This window comes from Eptatretus burgeri, chromosome 1 (assembly GCF_056783735.1).
Source record: "Eptatretus burgeri isolate ZD-2024b chromosome 1, Ebu_testis_v1, whole genome shotgun sequence".
In the NCBI taxonomy this organism is placed as follows: Eukaryota; Metazoa; Chordata; class Myxini; order Myxiniformes; family Myxinidae; genus Eptatretus; species Eptatretus burgeri.
The window spans coordinates 84,517,287-84,531,177 of NC_140961.1; the positions used below are offsets into that span (position 1 = coordinate 84,517,287).

Genomic DNA, 13,891 nt, shown 5'->3' on the forward strand with positions numbered 1-13,891 from the left:
TATATATATATATATACAAACTGCAAATGGTTGAAGATGCTCTTTCTTTGATAAGGAATTTCAGACTGTATGTCAATCAACTATCCTCATAACTATAACAGTAAAACTCAGGTAATTGTAAGTTTGAACTGTGTTGCTCGCCTCTGTTCAACCTTTGCACATAAGGAAGTGATATAGATGAGAACACATCATGGAAATCATCGAATCTGGTTGGAAAGAAGGAACTGCACAGGACCTGCTACATTTGCCATTGCAGGTGATTTGGTACAATTTGTTATTTATTTATTTTTACACTGATCTAGATTTGTCTCAGAGTTTTGCATACATGACATTAAGGACAAAGGAACTGGTCGAGTTAAGTATACCTTTAAATGAATTACAACAACTTTAATAGACAATGGAAAAAATACTTGTGGGACATGAGATTTGAACCTGGGTTCCTTATACTGCGAGTCAAAGCGTAAATTGTCCTCCGATTCAGTGTTTGTTAATTTTTTTTTTCGATCCATAATTACAAATCTTTATTCTCAAAAATGGATTGTACACAAGTGTTTGTTTCTCCCGTTCAAATGGGAATTCTAAACAAGCCAACTCTACACTTCACTTTCTTTGAACTTTAATCTCACCTCACACCCTTATCATTCCATTTTAGACACGAGCAAAGGTACCTGGCGTTGACGGGCAATGCTGGGTCCCTCCACCCACCCGTTCCCCTCCTTCCAGATGCCTAACCACCACATCCCTCCCTCCTCCCACACCTTCCCCTCCCTCATCCCACCACTTTCCCGGGCACCTCCCACCCCACCCCTTCCCCTCCTTCCAGACTCGCACCCGACATCCTCCCACTTCTTCCTACCTCACTCCCATCCCCCCCCACCAGCCTCCATCGTTCCACTCCACCCCTTCCCATTTCAGCCCCTTTCATTTCCAACCTCACCCCCTCCCTCCAGATGCCCACCTTGTGAGAAAATGACTGCATAGAACCCCTAGTAAGATGTATAAAGTTTTGGCACGATTAACCTTGGGAGCTTAGAGGAGTAGGCAGCCATTACCAAGCAGCTTGTCGAGTGCTCGCCAAGTGGCTGAAGCACTCAGATGAAACGGTTGATAAGGAACGGCTGGCTGGCTGGCTTGGCACGATCAGCGATGTATACAGTGAAGATCAGGCATTCAATGATGAGCACTTTATTGTAATTATTGTTGCACTCAATGAAGTTACACTTCAGGCACATTCCTTAATCTTTATGATGAGATCGGTGGGCTGTTGGCAAATGGAAATTATTTTGTTTAAGGCCAATGGAGGCAAAATACCCTACTTGTTTTGTACATTTCCAATGAAGAAAAATGGGAATTTAAGGCCAGCAATAATTGCAAGTAGTGAAACAGAATTTTGACACCAAGAGAAACTCAACTATTCAAGGGGGTAATGTCTCCTCGGTAGAACAATAAATGTATTTTCTGGCTTGTCTAGGGGGCTTTAATTTCAATGATTATGTTGGTGATATAATTTTCCGAACAGTGGAAAAAGTTAATTTCATGCTTTGGCAACTTGTAAATACTGAGGAGGGAACACAGACTTGCTTGCTCAAAGTAAATACATAAATACACATAGTTATAAGAATCAGTAATTTATTTAAATTTTCAGATTTCACTCCAGATTTCGACAATTTAGTTCACCAGCTCGGATCCTCAAATCTGAAGACAGATTTCGATTATATACTGGAATTAATCCGTAAGAGGTCATTGTGGAAAATCGCCAAGGCTTTTTGAGTTGGCTGAAACAAAATGGCAGATTAAGATCCCTGAGAGGTTAATAATTATTATTAATTAAGATACTGATTCTTAAGATGCTGTTAATTTTCTTCAAAATGGGTATTTATCTTTATCCAAATACCCACTTTTCATTCATGCACTCACTTGGAGTTTGCTTCGTATGCATGCAAAGTTTGAGGAAGCTATGTTTCATAGTTTTGGAGTTATGGAGACGACACATTGACACATTGACACACACACACACACACACACACACACACACACACACACACACACACACACACACACACACACACACACACACACACATTTATGATTATACTGTCGATATCCTCAGCCCCACAGGGCCATATACATTCGTTGAATAACCTCCTGCTTTTATATCTATCTAAATACAATATTTTCATTCATCTCCATTCCTTTGTCTGTTTTCTCTTACTTCTGGAATGCTTTCCTGTTTCTTGATTCAATTCCACCTTTCAATCCAGTCTTTCAAGTAGCAGCTCAGAACCATCTCAAGTTCTCAACTCCCCTGCACCATCAACCCATAACAGCCAATCTCTTTTAATTGTGTAAACTTTTCCTATCCCATCTATATTATGTCAATCACACATAAGCCTCCCCTATATCAAATCTTCCGAAAATCCATCCCATGTCAATCTGTTTGTTATGACACTTGTGAGAAAGGTAACCTTTTACTCTTTGCCGTTTAGCTTTTCTATGGATGAAACATTGTCGTGCAAGGGGGAGTGGGAGCAGGGGGACTCAATTTTTTGGTTCTCCACTGATGCGATGCAGCTTTTGTTTTTGATTGCAAAAATGAAATTGTCTTGTCACACTTAAAACTAACTCACAGCTTAAGTGCACCAAAGGTTGAAATGTCCACCCTTGACTTAGCTTTTTGGATAATATTCAGTTGGTTTGGTTCTCCAACCTCTCTTGTCCTGTTGATTTATGCATGACTCCTGATTTTCCATGTATGCGTATCCATATTTTGGGTGATGTATTCTATGACCAAGTATTTGGCTGTAAGGCTAAGAACATGTGTACCAGCTTTCATGAACTTGATGGGGCAATGAACGTTCAGATGGTATCCTTGTGTAGCTGCACTTAAATGGATGGCATGGCTAAATCAAAGTCCAAAGACTTTTAAAATGCTTCCTTGCTACATCCCCTTGCTTGACATTCTTCCTTGCTTGACAAAATGTGCTGCTTCCTTGCATGTTGTTCAGTATTTAAAAGGATAAAAGCACAGACAATCTTCTTAGGTTGGCATCCATGGGGAGGAGGAAATTCTTCCTTGGGAAAAGTCCAGCTGAGTGTGGTGAGAAATGCGGCACCATTATTGTGCCGTTGCTCGTACCCAAAGTTGCCCGGGAAGTGACGCCACTCCCCCAAGCTCAGTAGCTGAGTTTGTCTCGTCTAACAGTCCTGTGTTGTGTATTGTGTATTTGTCTGTATGTCCATGTGTCTGAGATGCATGGTTGGCAGCTCCACTACGAGCCTTAGATCCTTTAGAAAAAAAGCGATAGCACAGACGACAGATAGTTTTGAAATTTGGTAAGATTTTCATCGCATCAGAAAAAGAAACCAGAACACCTCACAAGAGTGAGGCTAGTTTCATATCATCATTTGCGACTCAATTTTGCGTTGGGCATCACCCAGCGCGTTTTAAAAAAAAATGTAATAACAATTTGAAGAAAATGGGTGGAAAGGCCCTATTCTTGAGCCAAAATCGCACTTTGGGCTAAGTTACTGCCTGGGGAATGGTCTCTAGAATATACATGTCAAGTTTGGTTCGGTTCCGTCTACTAATAACCAAGAAATAACAATTTTAAGAAAATGGGCCGAAAGGGCAGTTTCTCAGCCTAAAGGGCCGGAATCTCACTTTGGGCTCAGTTAATGCCTGGGGAATGGTCTCTAGAATATACCTGTCAAATTTGGTTTCGTTCCGTCCACAAATGACCGAGAAATAACAATTTTAAGAAAATAAGCCAAAAGGGCCGTTTGTCGGCACAAAGGGCCATAATCTCACTTTGGGCTCAGTTAATGCCTGCAGAGTGACTTCAAGAATATACCTATCAAATTTGGTCTGGTTTCTTTCACGAATAAACGCGAAATAGCAAATTTAAGAAAATTGATCGAAAGGGCCAGAATCTCACTTTGGGCTCAGTTACTGCCTGGGGAATTGTCTCCAAATAATACCTGTCAAGTTTGGTTCAGTTCCATTCACTAATAACCGAGAAATATCAATTTTAAGAAAATGGGCCGAAAGGGCTGTTTCTTGGTCCAAATGGCTGGAATCGCACTTTGGGCTCAGTTACTGCCTGGGGATTGGTCTCTAGAATATACCTGTCAAGTTTGGTTCGGTTCTTTCCACTAATAACAGAGAATAACAATTTTAAGAAAATAGGCCGAAATAGCTGTTTCTTGGCCCAAAGAGCCGTAATCACACTTTGGGCTCAGTTACTGCCTGGGGAATGGTCTCTAGAATATAGCTGTCAAGTTTGGTTCAGTTCCGTTCACTAATAACCGAGAAATAACAATTTTAATAAAATGGGCCAAAATGGGCCGTTCCTTGGCCCACGGGCCGCAATCGCACTTTGGGCTCAGTTAATACCTGCGCATATGTGTCCAGTACATGCCTGTCAATTTTCATCGAATTCTGTTCACGAATAATGGTGAAATAGATGTTCAAATGAACTGTACACAAGAAAAGAGGTAACACGAGCTTTGCTCAGACCCTGTGGGGTGGAAGACCCCACGGGGTAAAAAGTTGCCATTGAAACAGCAATTTTGAAAATCTGACCACTCAAGTATTTTACATTGGAAAACTTCAGAAAAAAACGCACTTAGAAAACTTGTAAACCAAATTTATGTTCTGTCGGACCCCGCTATTTGTGGAATCGCTGCTTGCAGATCCCGCGTTTATAAAATGTGACCTGCCTCGACATTAATTGTGGCCCTGTGCTTCGTGTATTCGTAGTGTTTGGCAGGAAAAAAAATTTCCACAAGCCGCACACATCACAGTTATAAAACATATCTTCCTCCAGCCATGCACAAAGCAGCTGTACATAAGCAAAAGCATATCCTCCACGAGCCACATGCATAACCTGTTTCTCCATTCGCAGCCGTGCTTCGCATTTTCACGTTTTTTCATGCACTTCCACAAGCTGCGTGCACAACACAGTTCCAAAACACATCTTCCACCAGCCACACTATACGTGAGCTGTGCAGCATGTCCCACCATTTAAACTATAAACCGAGCTGCGAGGCATGTCCCTCCTATTTTCGCTGTAAAGACGCTCAACCGCATCAAGCAGCTGCTGCATAAGATGTCATCCCCCGTGAGTCACACAATTCAAAAGCTTCACTGCATCTATTTCCAGTTGCTGAAGATGGCACCCTCTTCATGAGTTACACAATTAAAAAGCTTCACCACATCTACCACCAGCTGTGTAAAACGTTATCACCCATGAGTCAGTCACACAATTAAAAAGCTTCACCGCATCGATTACCAGCTGCTGAAGATGTCACCCCCTCCCCTCCCCCCTCCCCCCTCACGAGTTACACAATTAAAAAGTTTCACCGCATCTGCCAGCAGAGGTGTAAAACAGTAGCATCCACCAACATCCCTCACAAACAATGGGCAGACTGCTCACCCTCCCACAACTACTCACAATTCCCGCATGACTACTTATATGCAGCGTGTCCAGGGTCTCAATCATTCTTCTCATCCCACTGCCTTGACCGGTGTTTTACCTCTCATTCCACTCATTGATCAAACATGGTTCCCAAGAGCAAGACCAGTGCTGGAGATGCATTGACTGCCAAGAGGCAGAAGAAAGGGATGAGCCTGAGTGACAAAGTGGAGCTGCTGAACTGGCTGTCGAGAGGACAGAGGCCATGGGCAGACTGTAAGGAATAAATGAATCCACCATTCACTACATACGGAAGAATGAGAAGGCGATCCGAGAAAGTGTTGCAGCGAGTGCTGTACCGAGCACCACAATGATCATCCACGTCTGGGATGTCCATAATGAAAGGATGAAGAAGGCTCTCAGTGTATGGATGGAGGACAACGCACAGAAGAACATGTCTTTAAGTGGACCTCTCATTCGCACAAAGGCAATGCGTATTGACGCGCATCTGGCTGGTACATGTGGCGCTAGCACAAGTGACGCAGACATGAGCGACCCCAATCCATTCCAAGTGAACAGAGGATGGTTTGACCACTTGAATAAGCGCTACAGTCTCCCCAAGGTCAAAATGTCAGGGAAGAGAGGACCAGGAGGCAGCCTAAACGTTCACTGCTCAACTTACGCATTCATCCAGCAGAAGAGGTACCTGCCAGAGCAGGTGTTCAACACTGACGAGACTGGCCTGTTTTGGAAAAAGATGTCAATGCAAACTTTTATCTCGAAGTACGAGGGGACATGAACATCGAGAATCAAGGCCGCAAAGGACCAGGCATCTCTTCACCTCTGCGCAAATGCAAAAGGGGACTGTATGATGAAGCCCATGATGTTGTACCATTCACTGAACACGCATGGGCTCAAGGGCAAGAACAAGCACACACTAGCTGTGTTTTGGAGGGCCAACAGGAAGGCGTGGGTGATGGCAGCAATTTTCATGGACTGGTTCCGTAACTGTTCCATCCCTTAGGTGGAGAGGTACCTGGCAGAAAAAAAAATCTTGCATTCAAGGTTCTCCTGCTCGGCGACAATGCTCCTGGCCTCACCGAAGACAATGAAGGTGGCTCACCTGAACATTAAGATGAATTTCATGCTGCCCAACACATGACCTCCCTGATTCAGATTCTCGACCAAGAAGTAATCTAGACTTTCAAATCCTATTATACTCGCTGCAACTTTTGCCGCATTTTGGATGCGATGGACCGACCTGTCGGGAAGTGTTGGAAGGGGTTTAACATAGCCCACTGCATCAGTGCAATCAAAGAGTCGCTGGACGAGGTGAGAGCCTCCACCACCAATGCCTGTTGGCACAAGCTGTGGTCACAGGCAGTGAGGAACATTACAGGCTTTCCCATCAACACGGCGGACAGGCATTAAATTGTCGGGTTGGCATGGCAGGTGGGGGGAAGGCTTTGACGACATGGAGCCTGAGGAGTTGGATGATCTTATTGCCTCGCATGCCGAGTTGCTCATTGAGGAGGAGATGGACGCCATTACCAAGGTTTCCGAGGAGGAGGAGGAAGTGGGCAGTAATGAGGAAGAGGTGTCGAGGTCCAACTTCACAGGCAAGTTACTGGGTGAGATACTGCAGGACATGCAGTGAATGACTGAAAGGCTGCAATATGCTGATCTCGTTATGGAGCATTACCTCAAGTTGAAGAGGGGGTTGGATGACACGATTCTCCCATACAAGGAGCTACATCGAAACCTGCGGCAATCTGTCAAGCAGCTCTCAATCACGGATTTTTTCTGCCCTGGTCCCTCTACCTCAGGAGCATCAACACCCTCTCCTGCCTCTCCTGCCCATCTTGCCTATCCTGCATCTCCTGCATCCCCTTCAGTGCACGACTCATCACAACCCTCAACTGCTTCAGCTCCCTCACCTGCATCCCTTTTGGTGAATGACTCATCAGCACCCTTACCTGCATCATCTTCAGAGATCTCCGATGAGTCCACTAGCTTTTAAATCATCATCATCATCATCATTTGAAAAGTTGCATGGGTTTGTGCAAATAAAAATTTTAAACGGTGCCTGCTGTTGTTTTTTTTCTTCTTCTTTTACGGTACGGTTGGTTAATCACTTTCAATAAATTGTAATCGCATTCCTTCAATAAACATTGGTAACAGTACCTGGTGTTTTTTTTTTCTTTTTAATTAATAAGCATTTTTATGAAACTAATCATGTGCATTCGTGATCGAAAAGATTTTAAACTTAAAAGTTTCCCCGATGAATCAAGAACTATCCGGAACCTATCCCCCTTTTTCCGTTGAAACAATGCACGACATTCGTGGCTTTGCCATTCGCTGAATTTTTCCATGAATCAGGAACTGCCGGGAACCTATCCCCCTTTTTCCCAATGAAACAATGCGACATTCACGGATTCGACATTCGTGGGCATTTTCCAGGAATGTATCCCCTGCGAATAGTGGGGTCTGACAGTACTGTATCATATTAAATCATCGAATGGTATGTGCAACAAATTTGTCTGATAAACTTTCCAACTGCGGCCTGATATGTGTTTTGTATGTTTCAGATGGCCTTGACCTTGACCTTTGACTAATTTTTTTTATCAAATCTTACTCGCATATACCACACATACGTAAAAATAAGCTGTGTATGTTTCAGTTTGACATCTTGAAAATGTTTGGAGGTTTAGCAATAATAAAATCACAAAAAGTCCCATTTGATTATAATGGGGGTGAAATTGTTGTCATGGAAACCATTGACATGTCAAAACAGCTAAATTTTATCATTATGATTTCTGGTCAACCAAAGTGATCCAATATACAAATTCTGTTTAAATTGCAAGTCAATCGTATGAAAATTTAAGATTTTGTGACCTTTACCTTTTGACCTTAAAAACAATAGACTTCGAGCTTTTGACTAGCTCAACCAGGTGATTAAGTTTAATGAAAATTGGTGTAGAATTGCGACCTATAAGTGACTGATATACAGACAGATGGACAGACAAAGAAACCGACAGACAGACAGAATAACAGACTATACCAACTAATATACTTGCAAATTTACACTTCTCAAAATATAGTATGATGATAACAGATGGTACCTACGTTGCTGATCCCCATAAGGCCTCCTCTTCTCTTTAATGTTTGTGGGTGAATATTTCCCCTGTTATTTCCATTACCGGAGGTAATTGATAGTTGAATAGTACATCAAACTTTTACATCGTATTTCCTCCACTGAACCTCAAACTTCTCATCCTCAGTCTCCACCTTTTTTTATCCTCGTTAACGTTTGCTTCTTTGCCTTTCGGAAATGGAGAGGATACCAGCATGGTGCTGTGACAATCCCTTTCTCACAGAAGAAAATAATCCTGTCAAAAAACTGTTGCAATAAATATTTAAATGTTATGAGCAGAATAACTCGTAAGGAAGCAGACTCACCTCTTGATGCTGTGATTCTGGGCTTAAATAGTGCAAAAATAGATCTCACAACAAAATCCTAATCCTCACACCCAGAGCCAAAGTATAGATGCCTGCACACATGACCACACTTACACGATGCCAATTCTTACCTGACTCAGGTTAAGTGGCTGTTGCTGGTATACTGGTCCAACTCCTCGATGAGCTCGTTGTGCCTTCCTTCTCAATGCTGATACACCATCTGCACATGTAATATTAATCTCTTCAACTAAAAAAAAACAACTAGAAAATGTAATATGACGCTGATGGGTCAATGGATATGCCGCTGCTTGTGGTGGATGTCAATACACTGTTACATTTGATTCCACTTTGAGGTACCGTGAAAAATGAAAGGTCACATAAGAGGGAGCACGGGAGAGAGAGAGAGAGAGAGAGAGAGAGAGAGAGAGAGAGAGAGAGAGAGAGAGAGAGAGAGAAAGAGAGAGAGAGAGAGAGAGAGAGAGAGAGAGAGAGAGAGAGAGAGAGAGAGAGAGAATAAAGAGATAAGTCAAAGAAAGACAATATCATGTGCTTCTAACTTGGCCAATTTTCAAGGCCAATTTTCGTTTAAACCTTGGATTCACAGGTTAAAGGTCAATCACTTCATCTTTGTATTGTAGTCCATTCTTGTGTCAAGTTTGGTTGAAATCCATTCAGTGGTTCATAAGTTATCCAGATAAAAAAAAAATTAACATCCCACCGATCTCACCATCAAGAACTCCTGTTAGATCCTTATGTGGAGGTATAACGATAGATGGTGGTTGTGAGTGCAGCAAGGCCTCATTCTTGCCCAGCGATTCCCGCCGACACGGGCTCCCCGACTGTGAGCTATCTGTGTCTGGAGAGTCTGGAACCGTCACACAGCTTGTCGCTTGCTGTCGCTGTTGTCGCGTACTACAAAAACAAGTTTGCTAAAGGTAAGTAAGTGTATTTTCCTTTGCCTTACAGTGTCTAAAGGCTCATATCGGAGGTTATACACATACAGTATTGCATGCACAGCATGGGCATTCGGAGACATCGGAATATTTTGCATTTATTATAAGGATGTTCAAAACCAGTACATGGGATATGAACCTGAGATCCCAGCATCATGAGCTATGTGATCAAAGAGCACAGCAAAACAGGACAACCTTCTCATCCTAGAATCACGGGTATGAATGTCAGTGGTAATAATGCATTGACCGGTTATTTTCACTCATTTAACACATTGTTGTTTAAACGACTATGAGACGTATGAATGATCTCTCTTATGCCAGAGCATTAATCTTGCTGCTTGGTCCATTTCCATCTGAGCTCTCTTAAGTTACAAAGTCAATTGTTCCAAGACAATGCAAGTCACCACCAATACAGCAGAAACGTGACTCAAGCTAACAGGTCTTTTTTTAATGGTTTTAAACTTGGCATTTTACAATCTCCATCAGTCGAGTTGCAGTCGACTGGGTGTTGGGAGTGGGTAGGCGGAAGTCACTACCTTTCAGGAGACTCTTCATCCGTGTCACTACTGATGGTGATTATACTGACTGATGGGCTCGGTGTATCTGGGATGATGATCGGCTGCCGCTCTTGAGAGTTTTGGCCCCAGTTTTGAGGTGACTGCTCGTGGCTGGGGCTGCAGTGTGTAATGGCACAGCGAGGTGGGGTGTTCTCCTTCCCACGCTTGTGTTCATGCAGCCCAGCAGCTGCAGCCCTGCTAAGAAACAGTTTCTGTCATACTTGGAGTTCAAAACAACTTAAACTTTTAAAAACAGTGACCTTGGATTCATTGTGGAGCTTGCACACGGATCACATGCAGGACAATGACATCAGTGTACTTTTACATTAATTAAAATGAAGGGAGGACAAAAATAATGGACAAATGAACATGGAACAAATAAAGGATTTGAACCTGGGATCATCACACGTGCTCCGATGGGAACACCAAAACAGAACAACCGAATGACTGGAATGAAAATCCAAACATACAATGCTAGACTCAAAAAATTGCATGAAAAAATTGTGCGTGCATTAAAATCGACACGACGCTAGAGGATCTGTCTGCCAAAAGGCAGACAGTTGAAAAGGCAGTTGATCTGGTTGTTGAAGAACTTTGAAGATCCAACGGTGTCATTCGCAGAGTAGGGAAGCTATCGTCGCCACCCTCTGGCCAAGTTATAAATTCCAAAATCTTCAGTCAAGTATCCTGCATCAGAGTGGCAACCTCTCCAGGATTGGTTCTAGACTGGAATCGTTTCTCGGCAAGCCATGGTACGTATCAGACCTTGATAAAGAGCATGGGCCTCCGTTCCCAAAAAAACAAGTAATAATCCTTTTCGAAGCAATATTTTTAATTGCTGCACTTAGTATTTTCATGGAACTTGTAAAGAATGAGAAGTAATATGGCTGCTTTTAAGATAATCATTTATATGTCCTATGCAGACGTACACAAGCTCCAAATATAACTGAAATAAAGCTTAAATTTGATGCAATAAGATACTGAAATAGGTAATGATGCTGCAGTGGAGATATGTAAGGGAGAAACTACAATGTAGGAGATGGATACGACGGATTAAATCCACACACTTCCTCCCCCCACCACCCAACCTTCCCTAAACCTTCGACCCCATTCCATGACAAGGCAAACATGATTGGATCCTTTAAATAAGAGATAAACAGCGAAGCATCATCTACATTATAATTATTATGCAAAAGGGAGTGGCACGTAGAGATAACGATAATCAATTATCAATATCTAATAATTGTGGGGCTGGCAAGATGGCCCAGAGGTACGCACACTCACTTCTAAGCTGTCTAGCCTGGGTTTGAATCTTGACCCAACTATGAACCGATATCCCGGCATTTCACAGGAAAGGTGATTAATCAACGTGCATGCCATCCCTCGGATTGATGTTAAACTGGCATCCTGTATGTTGGCATGAGTTGGTGGACGTTAGCAAACCCACGGTGTACTTTGTGAAGAGTAGCCGAGCTATCACCGGTACCATAAACAAATTCCAAATTCCTTCCCCAACCTTAGTCGATCCTCAGGCCATAACCAGCCAGTTCATAAGAGACTTCAACCAAGCTTGCCCCCAGCAAACCTCACAAGAACATGGGAATAATTCTGGCCATTATAGAAGAAGAAGAAGAAGAAGAAGAAGAAGAAGAAGAAGAAGAAGAAGAAGAAGAAGAAGAAGAAGAAGAAGAAGAAGAAGAAGAAGAAGAAGAAGAAGAAGAAGAAGAAGAAGAAGAAGAAGAAGAAGAAGAAGATCTAATATTTATGTATTCTGATGAATATGGGACATTACCAAAAACAATTTGACCCTTCCAGGATATTGTGTTGTATTGTAATCTTCTTCTTTCACATGTTGTCAAGGCTGTAGGGTATAGCATCATTGGCTGAGCCTGCAGCTATGCCGCTGATGCAATACCCTCCATAGGTTAGGGCAGGAATTTGGACTTTGTTTATGGTGTCAGCGATAACTAGCCTACTCTTCACAAAGGACACCGTGGGATCTATAACATCCACCAACGAATGGTGGCACATGGGACACCCAGTTAACGTCCATCTGAGGGATGGCACACACATTGATGAATCACCCTGCCTGTGAAACACCGGAATGAAATCCAGGATGGACAGCTGAGAGGCGAGTGTGCGTTACCTCGAGGCCATCCTGCCAGCCCTTTCATAAAATGCTACAAAAAACATTAATTACTTGACGATATTTTCCATTCATGTGTATATACTCAGTCATTGTTGTATTTTGTTTGAAAATTATTGTAATTGGTATTGAGGAATCGATTAGAATGCAAAAGGTGAAGATTTGTGCAGAGGATGTATACAGGTATTGTACACAAGGTCAGCAGAGTGATCTGATCTATGGCATCGTTGACCGGGGACTTGCACGATTCCTGGATACAGAACTCTGTCCACTAATTAACCCCTTGGTTCATATAGATGCGGCTTTGATGCAGCACAGCTTGCGGGCAAGTGGCGATGAAATCGGCCTCCAGCTGACTGATAGAAGGTATTTCAAAAATGCAACTCCCGAGTATGAAACGAGGCATATTTATGAATTTTGTTTGGGGGACAAAAAGGGCCCAAGTCAGCAAAATCAAAAAGTCAGCTCAATCGGGCCCCACAAAGATGAACTTCTGTACAAAGCAATGACCTGATCCTTTGTAAGCAGGTTATTGGTTCATAGAGCATGTTCTCCTTTTGAAGGAGTTGTTAATCTGACTGGCCGATCTCCAAACAGTTAATATTGAGAATGTTAAACCACTCACACGCTTGTGGGCCGTATGAGTGGCAGGGCCGGTTTCGGAGGAAAGACGCTCGGGCATTGTGGGAGCGGCCATGGGGGAGGTGATAAAAGGGGCTGCACATAGGGTGGGGATCAGTTCGGAGGACTTGAGATAAGATGAGATCAGGGGATAAGCGAGAGAGCTGAGCTGGTCCGTTAGAGAGGACGGCGTCCCGATGAAGCCAGAGCTGTGAGCAATGCCCTGTACATGTGCTGTTTGTTCCCTTGCATCTTGCAGCCCTTCCAGCTCTCTTGGGCTTCATATTACTCCTTGTTTAGGCTTCACTTTCTCCACTCTCCACACCCTGTTGGACACTTTGCCTCTCCACTGGTCCGTGGCTGCTCAGTGGACTGTGATGTCCGCTGGTCCGTGTCGTGGCCTGGAGAACTGCTCGAGGTGGAGCTATTAAAATCCACAACCAGTATCCTTTCAGACCTCGCCTGGCTCCCTATTGTGAATGTGTGAATGATTGTGTGCTCATAGCCATTGGGTTTTTATCCCGCACACGCAAAGCAAAAAAATGGGTTAAGTAATCGGTTCATGGCCGTCCGTCCATCTGTTTGTCTTATAAGTTTATGATCGTCAGTTTATGATTAAGGAACAACTTCTTTAAATCAAATGTTACATTTTGAACACAAATCGGAACATGAATTGGAAGACAAGTCTGTCATTTTACAGTACCTTGGCTCTGAATTTGTTCCGACCGCACATGCGCAGAG

At 43.0% G+C, this 13,891-nt stretch overlaps 1 protein-coding gene across 2 annotated transcripts in view; it reads right to left on the reverse strand.

Annotated features, from left to right (window-relative positions):
* The window catches only part of LOC147034882 (homeodomain-interacting protein kinase 2-like), a 123,094-nt gene that overhangs the window by 17,174 nt on the left and 92,029 nt on the right, over window positions 1–13,891 (reverse strand). The window contains exons 12-14 of one of the 2 annotated variants that reach the window (XM_085890547.1): window positions 10,363–10,578; window positions 9,601–9,785; window positions 9,005–9,093 (exon numbers count right to left, since the gene is read on the reverse strand). In XM_085890547.1, the coding sequence (XP_085746673.1) occupies window positions 9,005–9,093; window positions 9,601–9,785; window positions 10,363–10,578 (490 nt within the window). Of the gene's footprint in view, window positions 1–9,004; window positions 9,094–9,600; window positions 9,786–10,362; window positions 10,582–13,891 lie in introns of both variants that reach the window. The other variant, XM_085890539.1, reaches the window with a different exon arrangement.